Raw genomic sequence first — 16,294 nt, forward strand, 5'->3', positions numbered from 1 at the left:
GTATGAATCTTGAGGGGGAACTCCACACAAAATTTTTTATAAAAAAACGGCATGGGTTCCCCCTCCAAAAGCATACCAGGCCCTTAGGTCTGGTAGGATTTTAAGGGGAACCCCCCTACGCCGAAAAAACGTATACAAATGGAAAACGTGGACGAATGCATAACTTATTTACATAAGTGCACCAGATCAATCACAATAGAAGAGACTGCAATCAAACTATTCACAAGATGGTATTATACACCAGCTAACATTCATGCCATTTTCCCTGCAACTCCCCAGTCATGCTTCAGAAGTTGCAACTCTATGTGTTCATTCTCACATATTTTTTGGAATTGTGAGAAAATCACACATATATGGAAACAAAAAATTTGCTTCCAAAATCTCAGATAATACTATTAACCTAACGCTACACAACTGTTTATTATTGTCCTCTACCACTGGACTTACTCCCCATAATATGAGATTGATCCACAAAATTTGTGTAGCAATACACGGGTTAATAGCTTATCACTGGAAATCACCATCAGTTCCATTGACAAACCTGAAAACCAGGATTAATAATATCAATCTTATGGAAAAAATATTCCACACACTACAGAATACTAATCATTTTTATAACAAAAAATGGGACCCATGGCAAAATTATTCCAATCTCTTTTTCAACGTCGAATAACAATATTATGAACATATATCAGAAAAGCATTAACAGAGTTATATATTTACAAAATGCATAATATACAATAATATAAACTTTAAATACTATAACAAACTATGTCATATATCAGAAAGTTTTTCTTGTTTTATCTTGTATGTAAAATACCTATATTATATTTTTCTATGGCATATGTCAAAGCTTTTTGTACCAAATAAAATTTTTTGTAAACAAATAAAAAATAAAAACGTTGAAAAACTCACTGCAAAGCTACTGGTGTTTTTATAGTGATGGTTGGCAGAGAAGCCCTCCTTTCATTGGTGATCAGTGGAAGGAAGACCCCTTTATATTGGTGGTCAGTAGGGATGAGCTTCGAGTTCGAGTCGAACTCATGTTCGACTCGAACATTGCCTGTTCGCCTGTTCAGCGAACAGTGAACAATTTGGGCTGTTCGCAGCAAATTCGAAAAGTCGGAACACCCTATACAAGTCTATGGGAGAAATCTAAAGTGCTCATTTTAAAGGGTAATATGCAAGTTACTGTCCTAAAAAGTGTTTGGGGACCCGGGTCCTGCCCCAGGGGACATGGATCAATGCAAAAAAAAGTTTTAAAAATGGCAGTTTTTTCAGGAGCAGTCATTTTAATAATGATTAAAGTGAAACAATAAAAGTGTAATATTCCTTTAAATTTCATAGCTGGGGGGTATCTATAGTAGGGATGAGCCGAACACCCCCCTGTTCGGTTCGCACCAGAACCTGTGAACAGACCTAAACTTCGTGTGAACTTTAGAACCCTATTAAAGTCTATGGGACTTGAACGTTCACAATCTAAAGTGCTCATTTTAAAGGGTAATATGCTAGTTATTGTCCTAAAAAGTGTTTGGGGACCTGGGTCCTGCCCCAGGGGACATGGATCAATGCAAAAAAAAGTTTTAAAAACAGCCGTTTTTTCAGGAGCAGTGATTTTAATAATGATTAAAGTGAAATAATAAAAGTGTAATATTCCTTTAAATTTCGTAGCTGGGGGGTATCTATAGTATGCCTGTGAAGGGGCGCATGTTTCCCGTGCTTAGAACTGTCCCTGCACAAAGTGTCATTTCTGCAGGAAAAAAAGTCTTTTAAAATCACTTGCGGCTAAATTGTCGGCTCCCCGTAATACAGAGAACACTCAATGAGTGTTCTCTGTATTAGCCGACAATTCATTCATTCATTGATTAAAAAAAAAAAGAAAAGCGTGGGGGTTCCCCTAAATTCAATTACCAGGCCCTTCGGGTCTGACATGGATATTAAGGGGAACCCCGTGTCAAATTAAAAAAAAAATTACGTGGGGGTCCCCCTAAATATCCATACCAGACCCTTCAGGTCTGATATGGATATTAAGGGGAACCCCGCATCAAATTAAAAAAAAAATTGATGTGGGGGTCCCCTAAAAATCCATACCAGACCCTTTATCCGAGCACGCAACCTGGCAGGCCGCAGGAAAAGAGGGGGGGACGAGAGAGCGGCCCCCCCTCCCTCCTGAACCGTACCAGGCCACATACCCTCAACATTGGGAAGATGCTTTGGGGGTCTGTGACCCCTCAAAGCACCTTGTCCCCATGTTGATGAGGACAAGGGCCTCATCCTCACAACCCTGGCCGGTGGTTGTGAGGGTCTGCGGGCGGGGGGCTTATCAGAATCTGGAAGCCCCCTTTAACAAGGGGACCCCCAGATCCCGCCCCCCCTGTTTGAAATGGTAAGGGGGTACAAAAGTACCCCTACTATTTCACAAAGAAAGTGTAAAAATGGTTAAATAAGACAAACACACTTTTGAAAAATTCCTTTATTAAAAATAAAAAAAATAAAAAAAAGATTCCAGCGGTGCTAATCCACTCTTGCTATCCAGCGACGAATCTCCGGGTCCAGCGATGGATGATCATATCCAGCGACGGGGGATCTCTCAGTCCAGCGCTGTCCATACATCCTTCTTCTGTCTCCACTCCGGAGACACTGCGGAGATCCCAGCGCTGACGTTTCTTATATTAGGAGGGCGGGGCCACCCGTCACCTGACCCTGCCCCCTCTGACGCTGGAGAGGGAAGCCAGGGGTTCCCCAGTGATGTGTGGATGACCCCGCCCCCTCTGATGTAACGGAAACCTGCGTTACATCAGAGGGGGCGGGGTCACCCCCTTACCATTTCAAACAGGGGGGGCCGGGATCTGGGGGTCCCCTTGTTAAAGGGGGCTTCCAGATTCTGATAAGCCCCCCGCCCGCAGACCCTCACAACCACCGGCCAGGGTTGTGAGGATGAGGCCCTTGTCCTCATCAACATGGGGACAAGGTGCTTTGAGGGGTCACAGACCCCCAAAGCATCCTCCCAATGTTGAGGGTATGTGGCCTAGTACAGTTCAGGAGGGAGGGGGGCCGCTCTCTCGTCCCCCCCCCCCCTCTTTTCCTGCGGCCTGCCAGGTCGCGTGCTCGGATAAAGGGTCTGGTATGGATTTTTAGGGGGACCCCCACGTCAATTTTTTTTTAAATTTGATGCGGGGTTCCCCTTAATATCCATATCAGACCTGAAGGGTCTGGTATGGATAATTAGGGGGACCCCCACGTCAATTTTATTTTTTATTTTTTCAGCGAACAGTGAACAATTTGGACTGTTCGCAGCAAATTCGAAAAGTCGGAACACCCTATACAAGTCTATGGGAGAAATCTAAAGTGCTCATTTTATAGGGTAATATGCAAGTTACTGTCCTAAAAAGTGTTTGGGGACCTGGGTCCTGCCCCAGGGGACATGGATCAATGCAAAAAAAGTTTTCAGGAGCAGTGATTTTAATAATGATTCAAGTGAAACAATAAAAGTGTAATATTCCTTTAAACTTCGTAGCTGGGAGGTATCTATAGTATGCCTGTGAAGGGGCGCATGTTTCTGGTGCTTAGAACTGTCCCTGCACAAAGTGTCATTTGTGCAGGAAAAAAAGTCTTTTAAAATCACTTGCGGCTAAATTGTCGGCTCCCCGTAATACAGAGAACACTCAATGAGTGTTCTCTGTATTAGCCGACAATTCATTCATTCATTGATTAAAAAAAAAAGAAAAGCGTGGGGGTTCCCCTAAATTCAATTACCAGGCCCTTCGGGTCTGACATGGATATTAAGGGGAACCCCGTGTCAAATTAAAAAAAAAATTACGTGGGGGTCCCCCTAAATATCCATACCAGACCCTTCAGGTCTGATATGGATATTAAGGGGAACCCCGCATCAAATTTAAAAAAAAATTGACGTGGGGGTCCCCATAAAAATCCATACCAGACCCTTTATCCGAGCACGCAACCTGGCAGGCCGCAGGAAAAGAGGGGGGGGGACGAGAGAGCGGCCCCCCTCCCTCCTGAACCGTACCAGGCCACATACCCTCAACATTGGGAGGATGCTTTGGGGGTCTGTGACCCCTCAAAGCACCTTGTCCCCATGTTGATGAGGACAAGGGCCTCATCCTCACAACCCTGGCCGGTGGTTGTGAGGGTCTGCGGGCGGGGGGCTTATCAGAATCTGGAAGCCCCCTTTAACAAGGGGACCCCCAGATCCCGGCCCCCCCTGTTTGAAATGGTAAGGGGGTACAAAAGTACCCCTACCATTTCACAAAGAAAGTGTAAAAATGGTTAAATAAGACAAACACACTTTTGAAAAATTCCTTTATTAAAAATAAAAAAAATAAAAAAAAGATTCCAGCGATGCTAATCCACTCTTGCTATCCAGCGACGAATCTCCGGGGTCCAGCGATGGATGATCATATCCAGCGACGGGGGATCTCTCAGTCCAGCGCTGTCCATACATCCGTCTTCTGTCTCCACTCCGGAGACACTGCAGAGATCCCAGCGCTGACGTTTCTTATATTAGGAGGGCGGGGCCACCTGTCACCTGACCCCGCCCCTCTGAAGCTGGAGAGGGAAGCCAGGGGTTCCCCAGTGACGTGTGGGTGACCCCACCCCCTCTGATGTAACGCAGGTTTCCGTTACATCAGAGGGGGCGGGGTCACCCACACATCACTGGGGAACCCCTGGCTTCCCTCTCCAGCGTCAGAGGGGGCGGGGTCAGGTGACGGGTGGCCCCGCCCTCCTAATATAAGAAACGTCAGCGCTGGGATCTCCGCACTGTCTCCGGAGTGGAGACAGAAGACGGATGTATGGACAGCGCTGGACTGAGAGATCCCCCGTCGCTGGATATGATCATCCATCGCTGGACCCCGGAGATTCGTCGCTGGATAGCAAGAGTGGATTAGCACCGCTGGAATCTTTTTTTTATTTTTTTTATTTTTAATAAAGGAATTTTTCAAAAGTGTGTTTGTCTTATTTAACCATTTTTACACTTTCTTTGTGAAATAGTAGGGGTACTTTTGTACCCCCTTACCATTTCAAACAGGGGGGGGCGGGATCTGGGGGTCCCCTTGTTAAAGGGGGCTTCCAGATTCTGATAAGCCCCCCGCCCGCAGACCCTCACAACCACCGGCCAGGGTTGTGAGGATGAGGCCCTTGTGCTCATCAACATGGGGACAAGGTGCTTTGAGGGGTCACACACCCCCAAAGCATCCTCCCAATGTTGAGGGTATGTGGCCTGGTACGGTTCAGGAGGGAGGGGGGCCGCTCTCTCGTCCCCCCCTCTTTTCCTGCGGCCTGCCAGGTTGCGTGCTCGGATAAAGGATCTGGAATGGATTTTTAGGGGATCCCCACATCAATTTTTTTTTAAGTTGATGCGGGGTTCCCCTTAATATCCATATCAGACCTGAAGGGTCTGGTATGGATAATTAGGGGGACCCCACGTCAATTTTTTTTTTTTATTTATTTTTTTTTTTTTTATTTGACACAGGGTTCCCCTTAATATCCATGTCAGACCTGAAGGGCCTGGTAATTGAATTTAGGGGAACCCTCACGCTTCTTTTTTTTTTTTTTTAATCAATGAATGAATGAATTGTCGGCTAATACAGAGAACACTCATTGAGTGTTCTCTGTATTAAGGGGAGCCGACAATTTAGCCGCAAGTGATTTTAAAAGACTTTTTTTCCTGCAGAAATGACACTTTGTGCAGGGACAGTTCTAAGCACGGGAAACAGGTCTGTTCGCAGGTTCTGGTGCGACCCGAACAGGGGGGTGTTCGGCTCATCCCTAGTGGTCGGTGAAGAAGCCCCTCTCTTTCATTGGCAGTCTTTAGAAAGTACCCTTTAACTTATGGCCCGTACACACGATCCGAATATCGTACGACGATCTGTCGTACAACCTTTTTCGCTTAATAGTCGCAAGTAGAAATTGAATAGGTAAATGAAGTCCCGAAAATTCTCGTATAACAGAAAAAAAATCTGAAATGTCATGTGTTGTAATGTATTTGTATTGTATTTTTGGACAACAGCTATACCGACTAAATGAAAATCGTACGATATGGTATTGTACGAGGAAAATTTTCGTGCTTCTCTGGTCGAATAATACCGCATGAACTGTCGTGATCGGCTCTCGAAAGTAGTGTACATGCGATCCGAAAATCGTACGCTTCTTCCTCGGACAGTTTTCCCACGATATTCGGATCGGTGGTCATCGGAGAAGGCAACTGCTGCTTAATTCATTATTATCATTATTATTATAATACAGGATTTATATAGCGCCAACAGGAAGACAGTAGTTACAATACAATTTGATACAGGAGGAATCAGAGGGCCTTGTTTGTTAGGGCTTACAATCTAAGTGATACAAAAGGTACGTTTTGAGGGATGAACTCATGGACATAATAAAACTACAGTTGTTAGACGAAGAAAGGATAGGCTTTCCTAAAGAGAAGGATTTACACTTCTGGTGCCGGCGCCACATGAGGAGGAGGAAGGCAGAGCAAGCTCCCATTGCACACCTCTCCAAACCCACATTCAAAGCCTGCTACACGCCTCGGGGACACCCCCCTCCATCTCCGGTACCTGGCGAGACCCTCATGGATCGGTTTGTGGAGCAATTGTCATTCAATGTGTGACAGCGCTAAAAGCTGAAAATATGTCTGGGCAGGAAGGGGGTGAAAGCGCCCGGTATTGAAGCGGTTAAACATGGTGTCATCTCCTTGCAGATGAAAAGCGTGTCAGGAAAGTCACGGGAAAGTAAGTATACGCAGCTGAGAATAGAACCAATATACCAATCTACTATTACTATTGCCACTACGACTACTACTGCCTACAATAACAGTGTGTTATTGTACAACATAGCTCATCATTGGTTACCAACTCTCTCTTACCCTCATTGTTTTCAGTTTCCATGTTCTTGCTGCATTGGGTAGCTAAAGAGAGAAATGCAATTTCTAACCTTTTACAACACAAAATATATTCATATAGTTTATATATATATATATATATATATATATACCATAAAGAGAGTAAAAATATAACAGAATTCTACTGAAGAAGTATGTCCTCCATGAAGCATAGGACTGCAGAGACAGGTATTATTTAGGAGGTGAAGGTTGACTTCCACACTGGATGATGTCATGCAAATGACTATAATAATATATTCTACTATTACTACCACCACTACTGCAATGACTGTTAATAACACTGTGTAATTCTACAATACAGCTCAAGTCATTATCAGTTTAGGCAAACTTTAACTTTAGAAAAACCGCATAGTGCGTGCTCTTCAGGAGCCACCGCTACATCTACAATACAGCTCAAGTCATTATCAGTCACCAATCCTCTCTTACCCTCAGCTTTTTCAGTTTCCATGCTCTTGCTGCATTGGGCAGCTAAAAAGATAAATACAATTTGTAACCTTTAACAGCACAGAAGAAAATATATTTACTGTAAATACAACAGAGAGAGTGAGAGCAAAATATAACATAATTCTATGAAGAAGTGAGTCCTCTATGAAGCATAGAACTGGAAAGCATAGGACTGCAAAGACTGGCATTAGTTAGGAGGTGAAGGTTGACTTTGGGTGATGTCATTCAAACTGCTTTAATTATATAATGATTTACTATTACTACAACCTCTACGACTACGACTGCTAATAACACCATGTATTTCTACAATACAGCTCAAGTCATCATATCTTACAAATTCTATCTTACCCTCAGTTTTTTCAGTTTCCATGTTGTCCATCCATTTAAAATCTAAAGAGATAAATGCAATATGTAACCTTTTACAGCACAGAAGAAAATTATATATATTTATATATGATAACAAGAGTATAAAATATAAAAAAAAACTCTCTAATAATTCTCCATGAAGCATAGTGCTCGGGGGAGTGAAGTGTGAGAAATTGGGCCGGAGTGTAGTCTTATAAGTTGTGATTTGAGTAGTAAGGTGGTGGACTTCCCTCCAAAAGGTTGAATTAATAAACATGACCACCAGATATTTAGAGGAGAGCCCACCTCCTCATTGCATAGCCAGCATGTGGGCAAAATTTTGGGAGAGATCTTATGAAGTTGCAAAGGGGTTCTATATCTTGAGAATACTTTAAAATGGTTGCATACCCTTATTTGTCATTTTTACCTACAGGTAAGCCTATAATAAGGCTTACCTGGAGGTAATATGAATATTTCTAAAACCTGTATGGTTCAGGAGATATTATCTTTGTATGCAGCCGCTGACGTCAGTGGTGCATGCGCTGTGAAGGCCCAGCAGACGCTGACGGACTTTGCCGGGAATAAGACTCCCACGTGTATGCGCAAGAGTGACGTAATCACAGCTCCGGCGTTGTGAGTGGTATCCCGGAATTGCACTTTAATTATCTATTTACTATGAGGCCTCATGCACGCTGGATGTTTATTGACGTTTTCAGATGTTTTTGGCTGTCGTTTTTTTCTACAGTCATTAAACTCTCCATCATGTTATCCTATGTGTCGATGTACACATAGGCAGCAGTTTTGGGCAGTGGTGTTTTTGAGCAGTAAAAAAAACCCAAAACTAGTGGGTTCTGAGAGATGTTTTTCAGCTGCAAAAAAGCTCTAATGCTGATAAAAATTCAAAAACGTGGCTCACAACCGTTTTTTGACGTTTTTGATACATTGAAAAAAAAAATGGCAAAAACTGCTAATGCGGAAATACGCTAATCAATTTGAATAAACGCTAAAAAGCGCAATTGCAAAAACATTGAAAAATCTCCTTTATATACATTACCCCAAAATTACAGGCCAATCTCGGTAATTAATAATGACCTTAACCGGTTCCCGACCAGCGCACGCCGATGTACGTCGGCAGAATGGCACAGCTGGGCAAATAGGCATACCTGCAGGTCCCCTTAAATTTGCCGCTGCGCCATTGCGCGCACGTGCCGGCCAGGACCTCCGTGAGTCGGGTCGCGTGTCCCGCGGACTCGATCGCCATGGGCATACCTGCTATCGCCTCACGGAGAGGAAGAATGGGGAGATACTAATGTAAACAAGCATCTCCCTGTTCTGCCTAGTGACAGTGTCACTGATCTCTGCTCCCTGGGATCGGGAGCAGAGATCAGTGAGGTGTCAAACATAACCACGCCCCCCCCACAGTTAGAAACACTCCCCAGGACACACTTAACCCCTACACTACCACCTAGTGGTTAACCCCTTCACTGCAAGTGTCATTTACACAGGAATCGGTGCATTTGTATAGCACTGATTGCTGTATAAATGACAATGATCCCAAAAATGTGTCAAAAATTTCCGATTTGTCCACCATGATGTCACAGTCATGATAAAAATTGCTGATCACCGCCATTATTAGTAAAAAAAAAAATTATTAATAAAAATGCCATAAAACTATCCCCTATTATGTAAACGCTATAACTTTTGCACAAACCAATCAATAAATGCTTATTGAGTTTTTTTGTACCAAAAATATGTAGAAGAATACGTATCAGCCTAAACTGAGGAAATAAAATGTGCTTTTATATATTTTTGGGGGATATTTATTACAGTAAAAAGTATTGCGTTTTTTTTCAATTGTTGCAATTTTTATTGTTTATAGCGCAAAAAATAAACTGCAGGGGTGATCAAATACCACCAAAAGAAAGCTCTATTTGTGGGAAAAAAAAGGACGCCAATTTTGTTTGGGAGCCACGTCGCACGACCGCGCAATTGTCAGTTAAATCGCTGCAGTGACTAATCGCAAAAAGTGGTCTGGTCGGGAAGGGGGTAAAATCTTCCGGGGCTGAAGCGGTTAAAATATATAGCAGACTGTTAGCCAAAATATTAGCTTCAATAATCCCCTCCCTAATCTCCCCTTATCAATCAGGTTTCCTACCAGATAGACAAATTACAGACAATATTAGACTAGTAACAAACATAATTCAAGATACAAATACTAACTCTCGATCAGTCCTATTACTTAGCTTTGATATTATTAAAGCATTCGACAGTGTATCCTGGAATCTCTTCAATATAATACTAAAAAGATATGGATTCAAAGGCAAATTTTTCCATTCCTTTCAAGCACTTTATCATAATCCATCTACTAGGATTAAACTACCAGGCTGTAATTCAGACTTTTTCAAATTTGGTAGGGGTACACGGCAAGGATGTCCCTTATCACCTTTACTATTCGCCTTGGCGATCGAACCCTTATCCACGGTATTACATCCAGACATAAAAAGTTATAACACTAATAATAATAATAATAATGAAGCATGTATGCAGATTATATGATTTTGTTCCTCACACAACCTAATGTAGCCTTACCAAACCTACTACATACCCTCAAAATGTTTGCATCACTTTCAGGCTTAACAGTGAAAGTCTTCAATGCAATCGGTATGCCAATAAACATCCCACCTTCCCTTTTAGACTCCTTACGTTCCTCATTTAACTTTACCTGGTCATTAGAATCTCTCCCATATTTGGCCATCTTTCTTACCCCAAATATTAATTACCTAATCTCAAAAAACTACTTACCAATGATGCGAAAATTAGGAACAATGTTTAACATATGGAAATCTTTCAAAATATAATTTTTAGGCAGAATCACGGCAATTAAAATGACAATTCTACCAAAGTTATTATATCTATTCAGAGCACTCCCAATTAGACTAAATAAGTCACTCATCACTAAATTTCAAACAGAGATTAACAAGTTTATATGGTTAGATTCTCCTCCCCGCTTATCAAAATTAGTACTATTTAAATCACAAAAGAACGGAGGACTTGGTCTTCCAGATTTCTGGTCATACTATCTAGCTGCTAGATGGTCACAACGGCATATTCCTAACCTCAAGGTCTCATGGCTTAGATTTGAGAAAGAATCCTTCCATATTCCATCTCTGGTATATTATGGGGAAATAAGATTTCAATTCATACTTTAGACACTCTCAACCAATTACTAGCACATTCATACCAATTATAGAATCTACATAACAAAAAAAAAATACAAACTGATATCTAACACACCTCCGCAAACTTCCTTAGGTGGGTGATCCAAAATCCCCCCTTAATACACATAATACTGAAGACTTCTCAGGGTAAATAAATAACAACCTTACATACCTCTCTAATTTTATAGAAAACAACAATTTTACCTCATTCTCCCCGCTAAAATCTAAACATCAGATTCCCAATGCCGAGTTTAAGACATTTCTTCAAATTAGACACTTTTTTTAACACATACTTCCAAACAACAAACGAGCAACCTCCATCATTCTTCCAAAGTATTGGTCTAAAATCACCAAGAAGAACAGAACTAATCTCAGAAATATACTCTAATTTAATAAACAATATAGAATGCAAAATCAGTCAGCGCAAAACAAAAACTTTCTGTTTAAAGTATAAGTAACGGAGCAGCTGAACACTAAAGGTAAACATAACAAAAAGCTCAAAGAAACATCATAAACAGAGCAGTGCAGCGCTGAAATAAACCCCCCTATTAGTACTATATAAAGTCTCTCGAGATAAACAACAACATAAAAAGGAAAATGATACAAAGTGAATGAACAGTCTATGATGGTACTGATCGACAATCCTTCATTCTTCTCAGTGGCTAGAATGGATACTGATATCCTTAATCACCAGAAAACAGGTGCTCCCACCACCAGACAGCCAAACTGCTCACCTTAAAGAATTGACCCCTGACTGACCAGATAGGTCAAATGGAGCATTCACCACTGCCAGCGGTCATATACCAGGATTCAGGTGGATCAAAAATATGTAACTCAGCTCCTTGGATATCACAGCGTTGTCATCAATGATGGCTCAAACTCCCCATATGGACATTATAAAATAGAAAAATATATATAGTGCAGACCATATAGATAAAAAATATTTAAATAAAACTAATTTTATTGCCAAAAGACAGGTACTCACATACAGAGCACTACAACTTGTGCTGGATTATAAGCATGGATGAACGAAGTTCACTTAAACAATGCAGTAAGGTAGTTGCAGTGACATTCCAGGGTCCTCCCGCACGCGTTTTGTCCTAAACGGGACTTCATCAGCGGATCCCGTGAGTACCTGTCTTTTAGCAATAAAATTAGTTTTTTTATCTATACGGTCTGCACTATATATATTTTTCTATTTTATAATGTCCGTATGGGGAGTTTGAGCCATCATTGATGACAACGCTGTGATATCCAAGGAGCTGAGTTACATCTTTTTGATCCACCTGAATCCTGGTATATGACCGCTGGCAGTGGTGAATGCTCCATTTGACCTATCTGTTCAGTCAGGGATCAATTCTTTAAGGTGAGCGGTTTGGCTGTCTGGTGGTGGGAGCACCTGTTTTCTGGTGATTAAAGATATCAGTGTGCATTCTATCCACTGAGAAGAATGAAGGATTGTCGATCAGTACCATCATAGACTGTTCATTCACTTTGTATCATTTTCCTTTTGATGTTGTTGTTTATCTCGAGAGACTTTATATAGTACTAATAGGGGGGTTTGTTTCAGCACTGCACTGCTCTGTTTATGAATAAATAATATAGAACAAAATAAACTCCCCAATATGCATAAATGGGAACAAGAATGTGAATTTACGTATACAATGGAAAACTGAGACAAATGCACTACTCATTTACATAAGTGCACCAGATCAATCACAATAGAAGAGACTGCAATCAAACTATTCACAATATGGTATTATACACCTGCTAAAATTCATGCCATTTTCCCCACAACTCCCCAGACAAGCTTCAGAAGTTGCAACTCTATGTGTTCATTCTCACATATTTTTTGGAATTGTGAGAAATCACACATATATGGAAATAATTAGAAAAATTTGCTTCCAAAATCTCAGATAATACTATTAACCACTTTCAGACCGGACCAATTTGCTGGTCAAAGACCAGACCACTTTTTGCGATTCGGCACTGCGTCGCTTTAACTGACAATTGCGCGGTCGTGCGACGTGGCTCCCAAACAAAATTAACGTCCTTTTTTTCCCACAAATAGAGCTTTCTTTTGGTGGTATTTGATCACCCCTGCGGTTTTTATTTTTTGCGCTATAAACAAAAATAGAGCGATAATTTTGAAAAAAAACGCATTATTTTTTACTTTTTGTAATAATAAATATCCCCCAAAAATATATAAAAAAACATTTTTTTTCCTCAGTTTAGGCCGATACGTATTCTTCTACATATTTTTGGTAAAAAAAATCGCAATAAGCGATTATTGATTGGTTTGCGCAAAAGTTATAGCGTTTACAAAATAGGGATAGTTTTATAGCATTTTTATTAATAATTTTTTATTATTTTTTTTTTACTAGTAATGGCGGCGATCTGCAATTTTTATTGTGACTGCGACATTGTGGGGGACCCATCGGACATTTTTGACACATTTTTGGGACCATTGTCATTTATACAGTAATCACTGCTATATAAATGCAGTGATTCCTGTGTAAATGACACTGGCAGTGAAAGGGTTAACCAGTGGGTGGCAGTGTAGGGGTTAAGTGTTCCTAGGGGTGTGTTACTAACTGTGGGGGGGTTGGGCTTTCATTTAGTGTACACTGATCTCTGCTCCAATCACATGGAGCAGAGATCAGCGTCACTAGTTGCTAGGCAGAATGGAAAAATGTTGTTTATACAGCATTTCCTCCATTCGGCCGCTCCGTGAGACGATCGCGGGGATGCCCGCGGCGATCGAGTCCGCGGGTCCCGCGACCGGACTCACGGGGGTCCCGACCAGCGCGGGAGCGCGCTGCCGGCGGCGCGCTCCCGATGGCATGGCGGCAACGAATATTGGACGTACCTGTACGCCAATATGCCTGCCCGTGCCATTCTGTCGACGTACATCGTCGTGCGCTGGTCGGGAAGTGGTTAACCTAACGCTACACAACTGTTTATAATTTTCCTCTATCACTGGACTTACTCCCTATAATATGAGATTGATCCACACAATTTGTGTAGCAATACACTGGTTAATAGCTTATCACTGGAAATCACCATCAGTTCCATTGACAAACCTGAAAAACCAGGATTAATAATATCAATCAATGGCGGCACAGTGGTGTAGTGGTTAGCACTCTCGCCTAGCCGTAAGAAGGGTCGCTGGTTCAAATCCAAACCACGATGCTACCTGCCTGGAGTTTGCATGTTCTCCCTGTGCCTGCGTGGGTTTCCTCTGGGTACTCCGGTTTCCTCCCACAATCCAAAGACATGCAGGTAGGTTAATTGGCTTTTGTCCAAAATTGGCCCTAATATATGAATGGGGACCTTGGATTGTGGTCTCCTTGAGGGTAGGGACCAATGGGAGTGTGCAATGTACAGGGATAGGGACAATTGTAGACACTCATGCAGGTTGAACTGGATGGACTGGTGTCTTTATTCAACCTTACTAACTATGTAACGATGAATCTTATGGAAAAGATATTCCACACACTAAAGAATACTAATCATTTTTATAACCAAAAATGGGACCCATGGCAAAATTATTCCAATCTCTTTTTCAACGCAGAATAACAATATTATGAACATATATCAGAAAAGCATCAACAGAGTTATATATTTACAAAATGCATAATATAAACTTTAAATACTATAACAAACTATGTCATATATCAAAACGTAAAATACCTATATTATATTTTTCTATGGCATATGTCAAATCTTTTTGAACCACCTTTTGTACCAAATAAAAAAGTTTGTAAACAAATAAAAAAGAAAAACGTTGAAAAACTCACTGCAAAGCTACTGGTGTCTTTATAGTGATGGTTGGCAGAGAAGCCCTCCTTTCATTGGTGATCAGTGGAAGAAAGACCCCTTTATATTGGTGGTCGGTGAAGAAGCCCCTCTCTTTCATTGGCAGTCTGTAGAAAGTACCCTTTACCTTATGGCCCATACACACGATCCGAATATAGAAATTGTAGAAATGTAATAGGTAAATGAAGTCCCGAAAATTCTCGTATGACAGAAAAAAAAGTCATATGTTGTCATATGTTGTAATGTATTTGTATTGTATTTTCGGACAACAGCTATACTGACTAAACGAAAATCATACGATCTGGTATTGTACGAGGAAAATTTTCGTGCTTGTCTGGTCTAATAATACTGCATGAACTGTCGTGATCGGCTCTCGAAATTAGTGTACACACGATCGGAAAATCGTACGCTTCTTCCTCGGACAACAGTTTTCGCACGATATTCGGATTGTGTGTACGGGCCACTAGTGGTCAAAAGAAAAGTGCCCACTATATTGGTGGTCATTGGAGAAGGCAACTGCTGTATAATTCATTTATTATTATTATTCTTCTTATTATTATTATTATACAGATTATATAGCGCCAACAGGAAGACAGTAGGTACAATACAATTTGATACAGGAGGAATCAGAGGGCCTTGTTTGTTAGGGCTTACAATCTAAGTGATACAAAAGGTAAGTTTTGAGGGATGAACTCATGGACATAATAAAACTACAGTTGTTAGATGAAGAAAGGATAGGCTTTCCTAAAGAGAAGGATTTACACTTCCGGTGCCGGCGCCACATGAGGAGGAGGAAGGCAGAGCAAGCTCCCATTGCACACCTCTCCAAACCCACATTCAAAGCCTGCTACACGCCTCGGGGACACCCCCCTCCATCTCCGGTATCTGGCGAGACCCTCATGGATCGGTTTGTGGAGCAATTGTCATTCAATGTGTGACAGCGCTAAAAGCTGAAAATATGTCTGGGCAGAAAGGGGGTGAAAGTGCCCGGTATTGAAGCGGTTAAACATGGTGTCATCTCCTTGCAGATGAAAAGTGTGTCAGGAAAGTCACGGGAAAGTAAGTATAGGCAGCTGAGAATAGAACCATTTTTTAGGAGGTTGAAGGTTGGCTTCCACACTTGATGGTGTCAGAAAAAGGGCTTTTAGATTATACCAATCTACTATTACTATTGCCACTACGACTACTACTGCCAATAACAGTGTGTAATTGTATAACATAGCTCATCATTGGTTACCAACTCTCTCTTACCCTCATTGTTTTCATTTTCCATGTTCTTGCTGCATTGGGTAGCTAAAGAGAGAAGTGCAAGTTCAAACCTTTTACAACACAAAAGATATATATATATATATATATATATATATATATATATATATATATATATATATATACGGTAAAGAGAGTAAAAATATAACAGAATTCTCCTGAAGAAGTATGTCCTCCATGAAGCGTAGGACTGCAGAGACAGGTATTATTTAGGAGGTGAAGGTTGACTTCCACACTGGATAATGTAATGCAAATTACTATAATAATATATTCTACT

The 16,294-nt window shown here is 41.3% G+C and overlaps 1 protein-coding gene across 25 annotated transcripts in view; it reads right to left on the bottom strand.

Annotated features, from left to right (window-relative positions):
• Positions 1-16,294, bottom strand: part of LOC143923526 (uncharacterized) — a 213,321-nt gene that overhangs the window by 141,102 nt on the left and 55,925 nt on the right. For 11 of the 25 annotated variants that reach the window (XM_077447251.1, XM_077447267.1, XM_077447259.1 and 8 more), the window contains 4 exons: positions 16,003-16,044; positions 7,718-7,759; positions 7,352-7,393; positions 6,890-6,931 (listed from right to left, as the gene is read on the bottom strand). The exons of 1 other annotated variant lie outside the window; for it this stretch is intronic. In XM_077447251.1, the coding sequence (XP_077303377.1) occupies positions 6,890-6,931; positions 7,352-7,393; positions 7,718-7,759; positions 16,003-16,044 (168 nt within the window). The remainder of the gene's footprint in view (positions 1-6,889; positions 6,932-7,351; positions 7,394-7,717; positions 7,760-16,002; positions 16,045-16,294) is intronic. 13 more of the 25 variants (XM_077447268.1, XM_077447258.1, XM_077447252.1 and 10 more) reach the window with 8 other exon arrangements.

Source organism: Lithobates pipiens, unplaced genomic scaffold (assembly GCF_037356315.1).
Source record: "Lithobates pipiens isolate NorthernLeopardFrog02 unplaced genomic scaffold, aLitPip1_a1.2 Scaffold_22, whole genome shotgun sequence".
Classification (NCBI taxonomy): Eukaryota; Metazoa; Chordata; class Amphibia; order Anura; family Ranidae; genus Lithobates; species Lithobates pipiens.